Here is a 16,197-nt window from a genome sequence, read left to right as displayed (position 1 = left end):
AAAAAATAAAGGAAATTATTCGCCGAACATTATTATACTGTATAAAGTTAAACAAAAGCTAGGTGTCGCGCTAATCGACTGATTTATTGAATTTCAAAATGGCGACCCTTCCGATAATAAATCGTTTAGCAAATTCGAGATACTTAATCTGTAAAAATAAAGTTATTTGTGCCAGTTTAACCACAACACCAATATGTAAAAATTGGAATAAGGATTGGAAACCGGGCCCGTTTCCTACAACAGAAAAAGAACGTCGAGCGGCGGCCGAGAAATATGGTTTGCTGTACGAAGACTATGAGCCATATCCAGATGATGGATTTGGAAAAGGAGATTATCCAAAGTTACCTACTGTTTCAGGTGACGCTAGGGATCCATACGAACCCTTTGATTTTCCTGCCTTGAAACGTAACTTCTGTGAACCTTTACATGCCGAGGCTGACCTGTTAACAGATACTCGTTTTAATGCTAATCAGAAATTTCTAATTCCAGTGTGGAAACAATGTTTATGTTTTCTTGGAGCTGTAGCTGGATTTACGTTGCTTTATTTTGTTTCAGAACCGTTTGAACTTAGTCCACCTGTTCTTCCGAAACAGTATCCGAAAAAGGATGTTGTGCATTATACTTTTGAAACAGCTAATTGATTTTTTAAACTTTTGGAATAATCACATGTAAAAAACAAATCAAGTATAGTAGATTATTTAATTTAGCATTACAAATGTAATTACTTTAAAGACATTACAGTATATGCAAAAACAATTATTGAATAAATCTGTCAAGAAAATTCTACTTTAATAATTAATGTGTTTGTTTATTTATTTGCAATCAAAATATTCAAAATTCTTACTTAAGATGATTATTTTTTTGTAGTTATTACATTTACTATGTATCAAGGTTTTCAATAATGTTATACAATTTAGCTTTGGACATGATAATTTATCAAAGATGGAAAATATTTAATGGAAAATTCAATACAAAATTTAACTATAAATTTATTTTTTGAAGAAATAGCCTGATTTTTTGTGTTTGGTATTTTTGAGAAATATTTTCAAAATTACCCTCACTTTTAATAAAATGATACCTTAAAACAGGAATAGGCAACCTGTGGCCCGCATTAATATTTTTTGCAGCTGGTGTTGCATAAAATATGAACAAATATATCAATTTCCCAGCTTAAGGAAGTAGGTGGCAAAAATTCAAATGTTATATTCTACAACTCGTGTATGTGAATAGTTTGTTTGCAATGAATTTAGTAAAAATTAAAACAAGAAACCAACTAACAGACACGTTGAAATTACAATAATTTAAAACTAGTAGTGACTAATATTTAATCAAATATTTCTGATATATTNTGGAAAATATTTAATGGAAAATTCAATACAAAATTTAACTATAAATTTATTTTGAAGAAATAGCCTGATTTTTTGTGTTTGGTATGTTTGAGAAATATTTTCAAAATTACCCTCATTTTTAATAAAATGATACCTTAAAACAGGAATGGGCAACCTGTGGCCTGCATTAATATTTTTTGCAGCCGGTGTCACATAAAATATGAACAAATATATCAATTTCCCAGCTTAAAGAAGTAGGTGGCAAAAATTCAAATGTTATATTCTACAACTTGTGTATGTGAATAGTTTTTCTGCAATGAATTTAGTAAAAATTAAAACAAGAAACCAACTAACAGACACGTTGAAATTACAGTAATTTAATTAAAACTACTGGTGACTAATATTTAATCAAATATTTCTGATATATTAAGTTTACATTGGTTTCAGAAGCTAAATTAGATATACCTATGCTGTTTTATAATTATATATGAATAAATAATTGTGATTAACCGGCATTTTTTTTCTCTTTTCTCTTGTATGCAACCCTTACATAGAAAGAGGTTGCCCATCCCTGCTTAGAATATGCTTAAACAAGTTTCTGTGTTTATATCTCAGCTTTTAATATTTATCAAAAAGCAGTTATAACCATGGAATAATTTACAGTATTATAAAATAAATTCTTTGGTTTACATAATTATGTTAAAATTAACAAATACTATGACTTTATCAAAATTACAAACTTAAATTACACAAACTTAAAATTTTAATAAACAAGTGTTTTGACAAATTATTAAATTATACTTTATCTAGACATGAAAGTTGAATATTAAAAATATTGCTTTTTTAATTAGAACTAAGTGCAGTGTCATAACTAACTTTTCATAGGTCACGCCCTGTGCAAGGTGTATTTTTGGGTCTATTAATTTCTTTGGGAGAGAAATATAATAAAACAATTATTTATGAATTAGTTTTGTATGTCAAGAAGTATACAAGATCATTCATATGTATTTATAAATAAAAATATTACAGTATATATAAATAGCTTGCTGTATGGTATATTACAAATGTAAATCCATCTCTGTAATCCAAAAAAACACACTTTGGTAGACATATCTCATAGCAATTTCTGGTTAGCAAATTATTTTTTATTTTCCATTGAACTACAAATATATTTTAGGTTGGTATAATGTACTCCAACTCCTCCTCAGTGATTTCCACTTTATGTAAATTACAAAAAATTCTTTTTTGTTTTCGAAATAGGGATTGGGAGGGCAAACCTTCCTCATCCTTAACAATCACTTAAATTTTTTTACACATAACAGACGTAGTAAAAAAATTGTAAACATAGTAAAAATTGACATATGTATGTAAAAGTTTTTTTGATACACAGGTAATATTATTAAAAATACATTTGTAACATTTGTAATATTTCTGTGTTGAATTCTGATACTGGTATATTTTTAATAATATTGTCTGTGTATCAAAAAAACTTTTACATACGTATGTCAATTTTTACTGTTTACAATTTTTTACTACGTCTGTTATATACCCATGTGTAAAAAAATTTAAATGATTGTTAAGGATGAGGAAGGTTTGCCCTCCCAATCCCTATTTTGAAAACAAAAAAGAATTTTTTGTAATTTACATAAAGTGGAAATCACTGAGGAGGGTTGGAGTACATTATACCAACCCGAAATATATTTGTAGTTCAATGGAAAATAAAAAATAATTTGCTAACCAGAAATTGCTGTGAGATACGTCACCAAAGTGTGTTTTTTTGGATTACAGAGACAGATTTACATTTGTGATATATTACAGTATGTTTGACAGTTTTTCGTCATTTCCACTTGAAGCCTCTTCATCCCATGCTTTGTTGTACCTGCTTAGNCAACATGGAATTCATATAAAACGGAATAATCAATGATCTTATACGGGGGTCGACTGTAGATAACATTTGCATTTGAGGCTATTTATATATTTCATGATAATATTACATTTGGATGATACTCTATAGCATTTCTAAACTAATGTCACACAAGAGAAATAACAGAATGCATAATATACTTGCATATGAATCTATGTTATTACTGTTGGAGATGATGCTAGGGAAATCAATTAAAATAATTTCTGATTGGACTTTTATTGCATTTTTATGATTACATATGGAATATGTAAAATAACAATTTGTGAAAATATAAATTCATAATAAAATATTATACTTAAGATGGAATGTTATAAGAAAATTAATCTGTGGTCATTTACATAGCAATTTAATGAAGGCACTTGCACTCAAATCTCCAATGTAAAAACAAATATTTTGATTAATATCGCTAATAAATTTTTCTAGATTTTAGAAGGAAATTTTTCTATAAACTTCATTTCTATAGTTTTCCTCAAAACACCAATTTTATTTCCTATTCTAAACAAGAATAATGTATGAAAATGTTTGATTCAATAATAATGGTTTCTATTTTTGATTTGAAATATGATAGGTTATGTATATAATAGAATCATTCTTTAAAAACACTACAAATGATAAATATTGTAGTGTTCTCAATGATAATGATAGTCTCAATCAAAGATTAAATCAAAATATTTAAATAATGAGTCAATTTAAAAATTTGTATTGAAATGCTATACCATACAAAAATTGCTAAGATTACTTTTTACTTTTATGAAAATTTAAAAATGCTCTAATCAAAAGAATTAAATAATATAAATTAATTGTTTAAATAAAATTAATATCAATATTTTGATATCATTTAAATAAAAAAAATATGACAATTATTATAGTTCTATTTGTATATGCAATTAGAGGTGAGGAAAATTTATTTTATTTTTTAATTATATGGGAAAACTACTTAGTAACTTGATAATTAAAAAGTTCAAGTTTCAAATTAATACAGCAGTATTAAATTTATAAAGTTTTGGTAAAAGTTTAAAATTATGACTACAGAATTTTAAAAAATATTTACATTATTTGGCAATTTAGAATATTATAAGTTTGTAAATTTTTAAGATAATTATATAGCTAAGAAAAATATTTGGTTATTCATCTGTAATTGTTCTAATATTTATTATATTTATATGCTTTAAATTATAGAAGTTTAATTTCATCTCTTCAAAAACATATAATTTTATTTTTTAATCAATTATTCACAGGAGAAAATTATTTTTCTTTTCACATTTTATAATTATACAATATTCAAATTTGTTTTACCACTGCGATNAGATGTAATGACTTATAAAATCTATTGTTGAAAATGACAAAGTTGTTAAAAATATATCTAGGTTTAACTAGTGGTAACCAGATGGAGTGCACCTGCCGCACCTGTTCGAAAACCAGCTTACAATTGGTCATTGCTACTATAAAATTCCATAAAGGTGGCACGAAACTACTACACATTTCCAAGAATTTTTTACACAAGTTATTTTATGTTCGACGAGTTCAATAGCAATTAAACCACAACCACGCATTGTTTGTTTTAAAAACATTGATAATATAAATCAAAAGGATAAAAGTCACACCTATTCGCTAATGTTCTTGATCTTTAAAATATATATTAAATTTTAAATGTATTATTAATTTAATTATAAAATTCTATTTAGTATTTTACGGGACGTAATTATTATTGCATTAAAATTATAATTTTTTTATGTATTTTTTGTTATAATTTGAATTTATTTTAAAAAGCACGCGCTTTATGAATCGAAGCAACGATTGCATTGTGTACGGTTCGACGTAATTATTAAGCGTAACTAATTATTACGATAAGAGTCACGCACAAAAACAAAACGGACGAAGGTCATAAAAATAAAATATTCTTCTCAAAATTGAATGAGTCATCAAGCATTTTCTATATCTCTGCTTTAACCTTGATGTATTTTGAGACTATTTAAACCTGACCATCTGTTATTGGTTACGCTTGTCATATGACTATTTTATTTCGGTATTTTATTGGTCGGTACCGATGCGTCAATGAACGTATCGATTGCTTATTGGGCTATTTTTCTGTGATGTCATTAGAAAGGGCATGTTCGTAAAACGAATGTTTTGGAGAAGGAAAACAAACAAAGATGGCGGAGGAAGTGTTCTCGGGTCCAAGCGTTAGTAATAATGACAATTCAAGCTCGTTATCTATAGTTAACCAGTCAGAAGCGATAGAACCCGCTAAAAAGAAATTAAGAACTGAAGAATCAACCGATCATAAAGATGAGAAATTAGAACATAGACTTGGGGGGATATTATGTTGCGCCGTATGTCTGGATCTACCAAGAACAGCCATTTATCAGGTTTGAATTTGAATCATCAAATCATTCCTATTCATAATTCTTCCTCGATTTTTAATAAGTAATTATATTCATCTAATTTTCTTTTTTCAGATTATTTTATTAAAATAATAAATTTTCCTAAATAAAGATTTTAATATATTTTTCCAGCTAAGAGAGGAAAAAAAATCGATATAAATAATCGATTACATATGAAACACGTTTCTTTACCATTCACAAAAGCATTTTTATGAATGGTAAAGAAATTCAAAAAATTATTGTAATTAAAATATTTTTTTCTTGTTTATATTTAAATTATAATTAGGAATAAAATTATATACATAAAATGCTGTTGTTGTTATTTAAATTTTACCTTCACTTATTCATTATAACATTGTTTTAGTTATTGCTTGCATTGCCTTAGTTTTTTTTTTAATTAAAAAAAATGAGTTTGTTCTTGCACGAAATTTTAATTAACGTTTAATATCTTTTAAATTAGTATATAAAAATTAAAAATTCTATCATTAACAAATATTTTAGATATAATATGTTGCATGTATTTGTAGCATTTTATATTCTAAAAATATTTCTCCTGTATAATTATTTCTCTTATGATTTTGAAAATTTAACAATATAATAATATATTTAATAACAAAGATAATTCATATTTTAATAATATTATTTGAAAATTATAATATTTATTAATATTCAGAACAATAATAGATTTATTTCAGCTACGGTAAGTATTATTTTAGGAGCCAAGACTGTAAAATGATGCCGATGTCAATGGTTTGCTATTTAAACAGTTAATTTTAAAAAAATTTTTCCATTAAATAATGGAAATAATTTAGAATGAGGATTTAAAAATTCAGTTAATTATTGTATTAGATTTTTCTTAATTAACAACTGTCTGGAAGAAAAGTGTTTTACTAAAAATGGATGATGTAGCTATTGTTAGGATCAGCTGTTCAGATGGAGTAGTTTGTCCTGGTTTGTGGTATGTGCCTCTAGGCAAATGTAGATGTCTGTGTACTGTGATTATATAGTACAACTACATTCTACAGTTACAATGTCCAAGAACTGTCTCATAAAAAAATTGTTATAGCAAAATGTACTTTTTCATCACTCTACAAAAGCTGTATAAGAATTCTGTTAATATAAAAAATTATTTTTAAGCTTCAAAAACCAGAGTAATGTAAAATAAGTTTTAGTCCAGTATTTGCCATAAATGAATATTTATTTTGTTCAATGAGAATCAAACTTGAATTTCGCCACAGTAAAAATTTTTCTGGAGTTCTACATTGTTCACTGAACTTTTCTATTATAATTTTTAATTGTACAATAAATTTAGAGTTGTTTTTATTCTCAGTAAGAAATGTACCAATATCACTGGCTTGTGCAAAATGTCTTTTTATATCTAGAAGTTAATATCCATATCTATGATGATATTTTAATTATTTCAATTTAGTTTTATTTATATTTATAAATATATATATCTATCTATTTATATGTAACATAGTGTAATCTTTTAAATATTAATAAAGTTTATTATTTTTAACTTCATATTTGCTGTTTGTATGTCATTTTGTCCATAAATTTATTTCATTATGAAATAAAGACAATTAAAATTTTCTATTAAATATTATATATTTAATATTTCACAAAGTCATAATTCTAAAAATTTTATTCTCAATACATTAATATAATTTGGTATATTAAATTATTTCCGAAATATGTTTTGAGATACATGTACAGTTCTTTATATGAAGCAAGTTTTTCTGAAAATTTGATTTTAGTATTTCATCTATTTAAGAAATTTTTTTTTTAATCATAATAATAATAATCATAATAATGACTAAATATTTTCTTTTTCCTTTTTTGTTTTCATGTAATAAAGTCATGAAAAATTATTTTATTGTTTCAATTTTAAAAACTTAATTTTATGTAAAATACATTACGGATACAACATTTTATTCAATACACACAATTCTCTTATTCGTTGGAATAAAACAATTTCAGTTTAATTTCTATAAAGAAAGTCACTACATATTTAAGAAGTTTATGAAAATATTATTTTTTAGAAAAAACATATGAGATAATTCAACATCTGTTTCTGCAGAAGAATTTTTAAGAATTTATAAAAATTTAAAAAGATACAATTAAAACATATAAAGATATTTATGTAGGTATAAATCTTTTAATTAGTTTTATATTTAACATATTAAAAATAAATTTTCTTTTCTAAGAACTAAATTATGAATCTACATGGGAAATTTTAAAAACATTTTATTATCAACGTTAAACTGGAAAAAATATCTTATTTAAAAGCATATAATGAAATCGAAAGTTGAATTTAATTTTTTTATTAATAAAAACAATAAAATTATTAAATTACAAATTAATATTTTCAAACAATTTTATAATTTGAGTCTGAATTATTGTATTCTAAATTGAAAATAAAAAATATAATTTTTATTTCTGCTGAAGTTTATGTAATCGAGGTTTATTATTATTATAATTTTGCCCTTAGAAATCTTTTAATTCTATAAATTTTTTATGAGTAGTATTAATTGTAGCATAGAATTTTGTTTTGTAACATAAATTATTATTGAAATACTAAAGTAAAGAAAAAGAACTTACTAAATAGACAAAGTCTTCCTAGTTAAAACTACTTTTAATATATTGCTATCAAATCTTATAACTTTCTACTAATAAAAATTCCTGAAATCTTATTTATCTTGTAAATCAGTTTACAAACTAAAACAATTTATAACCTAATTTTTTTATGTATCTGAATATTTTAAAAGAATCTTTTGATTCTGTATTGTGTTTCTACCTTTACAGGTGAAGAGAAATGATGCTTCATCCTACACCTGACTCCATCTTTTGCCCCTAATAAATGGAGGGTTTGGACATCTTTTTTGCTACTTGTGTATTAATCATGTATTTGAGACTTTGGGAGGAGTTCAGATTCTCTGTTATTTACTTATAAACAGAGAATCTGAAGTTATCTATTTATAATTTTTTTTTACATTTTCAGATAATAAGGTAGGTGGTTTTTATTCTCCATTGAAATGGTTATGATTTTATACATTAATCTCCCAAAGTTTCTACACATTCAAAGGTGACCTCTAGTTGGGGAATATTAGGTGTTATTGAATTATAGTTTTTTATATATTTATATATTTTTCTGTATCCCCAACAGAGCGTCTTATAACTGCTTCCATTTGCTGATATTTAACTATAGATGTAATTTGTCTTCCAGTGTACCAATGGTCATCTGATGTGTGCAGGATGCTTTACGCACCTGCTGGCAGATGCCCGTCTTCGAGATGAAACTGCCTCATGTCCAAATTGTCGAACAGTAATCAGCAAGGATTCATGTTCTCGTAATTTGGCAGTGGAAAAAGCAGTTTGTGAATTACCTGCTGAATGTCAGTTTTGTTCCAGGGAACTGCCAAGAGTACAACTTGAGCATCATGAATCTGAACTTTGTGATGAAAGGTATATAGTCAGGATGATGATAGATGATACATAAAAATATGGGAAGCAAAATATTTTGTAATTGTACAAACAAGTCAGAATATAAATTAAATTGAATGAAATATTTTGTATTCCTTTTTCTAGGATTTTTTAAAATTATTTTTAAAATGCTATTTGAAAATATTTGTTAAAATATGAATATCCTATCAGTAAATTATAGATGTGTATTTTTCCATTGGATCTGACTGTGATATATTATGCTGTGCATCTTTGCTCTTCATAAGAAAGACCATGAATAGTTTGTCATTTCATTGTTCTTTATAGTATTTTTGCAAAAAGTAGTTATTTCTAAACATCAATTCCCTGCTAACAAATTTTATGATAAAGACAAATGTTTAGTAATTAATATGTATTAACTTCTACCTGTAGAACAATGTGAACTATATGTTGTTGTGTTATGATGACTTTGTTGCTTTAATAAATTTTATATAGGCTATATTAATTAATTTATATATGATAATTGAGGTAGAGTTTTAACAAAGCTTCTTCTAAGTGACACTCAGAATTGCATTCTCAAAATTTGATGGGCTGATTTTGATAAAACTTTGCTGTTTTCCATTAGTTGTGATGAGGAATCCAAAAATATAATAGAAATGTGGTTTGTTTCATGACTTTGTTTCAAGATTCAGTGGGTCAAAGTGATAGTATCCATGCTCCCTGATGCAATTGAGTGCACCTAATGGAATTTAGGGCAAAAATTTAAAAAAAAAAAAAAAAAAAAGAATTGTGCATGCCTAATGGAAAATGGGCTTGCAAAATGACCTCACAAGAACAAAATAATTGATGTCAATTGTTTTGTTTTTGGATTGCCTCTCTGTATTGGCAAGTGCAAGAATTGTTTCTGCCTGGACAGTGCAAAGATTGCATCTCCGTAGCAGCAAGTGCAAGGATTGTTTCTTCCATATCCAGCATGTATATCATCTTTTCCTTTCTCAATTCTATCACAATACAATAATGTTGCACAATATCCTAGTTTTATACAAGTTGACAAAATTTGAGACTAGGCACCCTGAATGGTAGTACTGTGTTTATATACAATATAATATGCATCTATAAAAGTAAGGATTCTCTAGGGCAGGGGTGGCCAACACGTGGTGCATTGGACGATTACAAGTGGCGCTTTAGTCGTTTCTGAGCAACATTGCCAGATTCGACTTCATTGCATACACAGTTCGGTGCAATCGACCTGTTGACCTTTTTTTTTTTTTTTTTGCTTGCACGTTACACTATGCATTCGTTGTACATTACTCTATGCATTCGTTGTACATTACTCTATGCATTCGTTACACCACTGATGTCATATAGAACTACTTTATACGGGTAGTGTAACTACCCGTGTAAGATAGTTCTCTTATGAATTATAGATTATAAATAGTTTCTTCTTATAAATTGAAATACCTAGTTAATGGGTGGCCAAAATTTTTCTTTGCCCCGGGCTACTAACACTCATGGTACGCCTCTGCGCATCTGAACTCGTCTATCACAAAAATTGGCGCATGGTATGCAAAAGGTTGGCCACCCCTGCTCTAGGGTGTTCACTAACTATGGACATGACCAACACAGGATATTCAAGCCTTTGTTTTGATAACAAATCATTTTTGACATATTTTTGTCAAATTTCTATATTTATTTCTTATGAAAAACACCTCTCTCTATATTTTTATTTCTTATGAAAAACACCTCTCTCTGTGAGCAACAGACAAGTCTGGCTTGTAAATTACCATTGTTGTGCAGACTAGTGACCCTCCACACTTCACTTTGGTTTTTCTAATTTTGGATAGGGGTACTACTGTAGGGGTGGCCAGCTTTTGTGTACATAAGATCTACTTTTTATCTTAAAATGTGTTGCGATCAACTTGTTGTCGTAGGCATAGTCTAAGTGGCAAGAGGGAGGTGTGAAATACATACTATGTTTAGATAGGTAAGAAAAGCCACAAATTAATTTAAAACATGAAGAAAAGATATTTACACTTTAAACTGAAGAAAAATGAAAAGTCAACATTGTCACTTTCGGGGACCATCGCTTCACCCTTCCTCTCTCTATCATGTCCAGACCTACTCTCTGTGTCTCTTTTTTTGGTTTTATGCCCCTTTGTCTACATTTCTTATTCTCCTTTTACAACTGTACGCAAATGGATTGCACATGAACTGACAAAACCCGCATCTGAGGGAAGACGTGGAGGTCCAATATCAAATATCACTACAGTTGCATTTGCATGTTGTGTTCGGTTACAAGTGTAACACATTAAGTCAAGACATCACAAGCGATCAACCAAAATTGGCTTTGCGATTGACTTGTTAGCCACTCCTGGTCTACTGTATAAAAATTCATTAAAATTGTCATATCACAACAATGTAACAATTTATATTGTTCTTTCTAGATTGTGCTGTTTAGAATGAAAAGAATGAACAAATATGCTGATATGTTGGATTTATTCTATGGATTAAAAATAATTATTAAAACAAATAAGCTGTATCAAAGTTCAAAAAAATTTCTTGTATATAAGTAATTTTTTAATATTTTAATTAAACTTTTAAAAATTATTTTCAAATCAAGAAATTACTTTTTTCACTTATTATTGTATTAGAAAATAGGAATATTGTAATGGAAAATGTTAATAATAATGTGATTATAATGGAAACATTTTCTATTATAATCATATTATTTTCTCTTAACTTATAGATGAAAAGTTTGAATAAAGTAAAATTTGCAAGCATTTTATTATTATTATTGATTTTCTTTTTAATTGCTCAGATTAAATATTTGTCTCGTTTTTGGAAGAGGGTTTGCCATCACTACTCTAGGTAAATAAAATTTAATAAATAAATTAGAGTTCAACATTTGAAGATATTTTATGTTTATAAAACTGGTCTATTCAATGGTGATATCTGCAATCAAGAGTTGTTTTTGTTTAGTTAAAACATTCAAAATAATTAAAATAGTTATGGTCTTATGCATTCAAGTTCATGTGGAGAAGACACACAGTTTCCCCTATTCATTTTTTGATGGTGTCCAACTGCTTCTCTTTTGAGTATTTTAACCAAACAAAAAGACTGTTCTAATTTTGAAATACTACCATATTTTTCTAGTGTAAACCAGAAGGAAGATATAGTCTGGTGCAGTATTTTTGTCTACATCCTGTATAGTTCTTTATCTCATTAGTTCAAATTTTCCAAAATTCTGAATTATCTGAATTTTCATCTGACCAAATTGGATTTGGTCCTATTAAGTCTGGATGAATGAGTTTCTACTACCGTGTTTCCCCGAAAATAAAACATCCGCAGAAAATAAGACCTAGCACAGATTTTGCTGAATTGCGAAATATAAGACCTCCCTCTGAAAATAAGACCTAGCGAAGTTTCTTTTAGTGGTAACGGTCATCGACAGATGGTTGAAAGTGGCCGTTGGCTTTTTGAAAGTACAGCCACTGATTGGTCAGCAGACAATTACGCCACACGGCATAATTTGCATAAGACTATGGCTTGGGAATCACAGATTTGCATAACGTTACGGCTGGTGATGGCTAATTGGTCGGCCGGGAATCACGCCACATGACATTTGTATAGTGCTATGGTTCAGTAAGCACTAATTGGTCATCGAGTCCGATGTTGACGCTATAAAAAGGCGACAGTTTGACACACCGGATATACGTCACTCTAGTCTAAGTTCGACTTGGGAATTTTTTTGTCAATAATAAATGTGAATTCTTCTTCCTGGAAAAAATAAGACATTCCCTGGAAATAAGACCTAGTGCATTTTTCAGAGCAAAAATTAATATAAGACACTGTCTTATTTTCAGGGAAACACGGTATATAAGAAAATAAAATTCAGCTAAAATTAAACTACAAGCATATTGATAGAAATAGAAATATTTTCTGTAGAAACTTATATGTAAAGTATTTATATAGTTTTTGAGTCACATTTCATACTTTCCTTCCCTGTTGTGTAAGATTGTGTAATTTTAACAAATTCCATTTCCCTTTACATGTACAATAGTTCATAGATTCCATTACATTAAAGAAATGATTTTAAAAATATTTTCTGATAGTCTATTTACATGACTATTAAGTAGGCTCATAAAACTAAATTTGTATGCCTCTAATATCATTAAAAAAAGTTCATGTAAACAATGTCTCAATCCCTATCATGTGTAATAATTTTTTGATCTCCCCTCTCCTAAACTGTATTTGTAATTAATGGATGGTCCTTACAAACAAATTAATTATTTAGAACTTTTATATTTGAATATATAATATCAACTGACTTTCCTTTTAGATGTTTATAAATAAAGTAATATGAATTAAAATAATGATTGTAATTTGAAGTATTATGTATAGTGTATGAATATATCAACTGACTTTCCTTTTAGATGTTTATAAATAAAGTAATATGAATTAAAATAATGATTGTAATTTGAAGTATTATGTATAGTGTAATGTATAGTGTATGAATATTACAACAACTTCTACCTATATTTTTTAAGTGATATGTTTGAACTCATCACAACTATTCAAATATATTTAAAAATTTTTGTGTAGAGTTTATGAGCATGCTTCAGTAGCATACAATATTATATTGCTTTATGTATTATATTTTATTATGCAAAAGATACCCCCATGTAAACTATGTTTCAACACAATAATTTCTATTGAAAAAACAAGTATATACAGTAGAGCATTGATTATTCGACCCCCGATTAACCGTCACATCAGTTAACCGACTGTTCTAGTCGGCAAATTCAAATGTCCACTAGTGACATGGCGCTACAATATTTGGCTATGTCTTGGCTACTGTAATAGTATTTTTGTGTGTTTTAGCTGGCAACATGGCTCGACCATGAAAGGGAAGTATTTAAACAAGGCTTAATTTTCTAATTTTTAACGATACAATAGCGATGATTATTATTTTAAAAAAAATTTTTGTTAGGCTTAACATTGATGAAAATTCAACGCAAAGTAGGTTAATAGCAATATACTAATTACATGAGATATACTAATATACTATACTAATGATGTATTTTTTCATATTTTTCGGTTATCTGTTTTTTCAGTTATCTGACCAACCCCAGTCCCCAATTGATTTGGATAATTGATGCTCTACTGTATATATATTTTATTCAGTCAATCAATATAATAATAAAATTAATGAAGAAGATATTTCTTAAATTATGTAATCTTCATTTTATTTATGTATATTTTTATAGATTAACTAGTTGTCAGTTCAATCGAATTGGATGCCAGTGGCGAGGACCATATCATGAATCGCAATTACATGAACAGCTTTGTGTTCATCCTCAGAAAAGTGGACGAGATGTAATGGAAGCTTTGGCATTAGTAGATCAACAACTATTACAAGAGAAACAGCTGTACAGTCGGATATTTGAATTACTTTCATTTGAAAAAATTACATTCAATGGTAATTATTAATTTTTGTTGTACATACATTTAAATTATTATAATTTCATCTTAACTATCTAAACCAGCTTTTTGAGGAGAAAAACTATAGTTTTAAAAATAAAATTGTAGTTATTTGTTCAATAAAATTGTAAAATTTTATTGAATTTTTCTTTATTTTTAATTCACTTTATAGAAATCTGGTAAAAATTTTAACTCTATGCATTTCTAATATAGAGAAAATAAATAATTATTTATATACAATTTTTTTACAACATTTATTAATACATTTTTGGGTTTATTAAATATATATTTTTAAGTGATATTGGTGATTTTTGTGATTGTTTAATTCTCACCCTTTTTAACAATGATGTATTGATTTATGAACTATATTTATTTTATTTTATTCATAACAAATAAACCAGCAATGGGTTGCTCAGTTTTCTTGGCAACATTTAAAATTTTTATGGCACCATCCGGTATCATATTTTATTTTTAAAATTTTTATATTTTTAACTATTATAACGTGACAAAAAGCTTAATTTGAGGGTAGGGATGAGTTTTATAAAAAATTGTAAATGCTATTAATGAGTAAAATCATCATTAAGTCCAATCCTACTGGAGATGCACGCAATCCCCATTATCTCCACACCCCCTTGACCTAGTAATCAACAATATTTTGTCAGTTATTTGTCATTTTATATGTATATTTATAAATGAGCCAAATCAATTAACTCCATTAGTATATCTTTAGAATAATTGTTACTTTCACATTTTTCACGTAATCAAATTTATGTTACCCTAAAGAGTAGCACTAATGTAACATAATAACATTACATTGTATGGTACATGAAATACATTTTACAATATTTATTTAAATTTAATGTTTAAAAGAAATTTTAAAAAATAATGTGTATTAATAGTTTCTCTACTTTTTGTTCTGTGGAATTAATTGATTTGGCATTTGAATGACTCAAACATGAATTTGAGAAATAATTTAGTATAACATGAAAGTAAACATAGTCTAAAATTTAATATTATAGCATTTTAAATTTTTCTTTGTTTTTGTTTGATATAATGTTTTATATGTTTTTCATGGAAATGTACATAAATAATTTTAATGTATACATGGTAATATACAACATAAGTTACATATGCCTGTTAAAGAAAGAAAAATCAAGGACCGGAATGCATTCAGTTGCATTTGTGAGTTTTTAACAGTTAGGGTTTATACTTATTAAAATTATTTATTAACAAATTACAGTAGAGCATTGATTATCTGACTCAATTGGGGACTCAGGTTGGTCGGATAACTGAAAAAATTGGATAACCGAAAAGAATGAAAAAAAATACATTATTAGTATTGTGACCGTAGGGTCGGTGTCTCTTCGACACCACGTCAGGAGACCTGAATCTGACACCACCGAGTCTCTGGGGGACTCGGAAATCGCGACGTTACGTCTAAAGATTCGCGAGCGGTAGCGTGTGAGCGCTTGGATTCGGAGTAGAGGTGAGGAGAGAGACGAGGAAGTAACTTACTCGGACTCCATAGTAACAAATAAATAACAATTTTAATTAAATCGAACTAAATACTATACAGAGATACTAAATACTATCGGGCATATTATCGTTCTTAACTATACTAGGCCGTTGAGAGAGAGAG

General features: G+C 27.5%; 2 protein-coding genes across 2 annotated transcripts in view; both read left to right on the top strand.

Moving 5' to 3' along the window:
* Nucleotides 1-58: 58 nt before the first annotated feature.
* Nucleotides 59-792, top strand: LOC111620647 (NADH dehydrogenase [ubiquinone] 1 beta subcomplex subunit 8, mitochondrial-like). The gene has a single exon (XM_023362620.1). It carries the CDS (start codon nucleotides 99-101, stop codon nucleotides 639-641), a length of 543 nt encoding a protein of 180 aa, XP_023218388.1. The 5' UTR covers nucleotides 59-98; the 3' UTR covers nucleotides 642-792.
* Nucleotides 793-5,236: 4,444 nt separating this feature from the next.
* LOC111620660 (cysteine and histidine-rich protein 1 homolog) overlaps nucleotides 5,237-16,197 on the top strand; it is a 13,653-nt gene continuing 2,692 nt past the window's right edge. The window contains exons 1-3 of the mRNA XM_023362635.1: nucleotides 5,237-5,621; nucleotides 8,863-9,101; nucleotides 14,345-14,556. Coding sequence (XP_023218403.1) covers nucleotides 5,406-5,621; nucleotides 8,863-9,101; nucleotides 14,345-14,556 — 667 coding nt within the window. The 5' untranslated portion in view covers nucleotides 5,237-5,405. The remainder of the gene's footprint in view (nucleotides 5,622-8,862; nucleotides 9,102-14,344; nucleotides 14,557-16,197) is intronic.

The sequence above is a fragment of the Centruroides sculpturatus genome, unplaced genomic scaffold (genome assembly GCF_000671375.1).
Source record: "Centruroides sculpturatus isolate CEXI.00-Female unplaced genomic scaffold, Cexi_2.0 scaffold194, whole genome shotgun sequence".
NCBI lineage: Eukaryota > Metazoa > Arthropoda > Arachnida > Scorpiones > Buthidae > Centruroides > Centruroides sculpturatus.
This window is presented reverse-complemented; position numbering and strand designations above follow the sequence as displayed.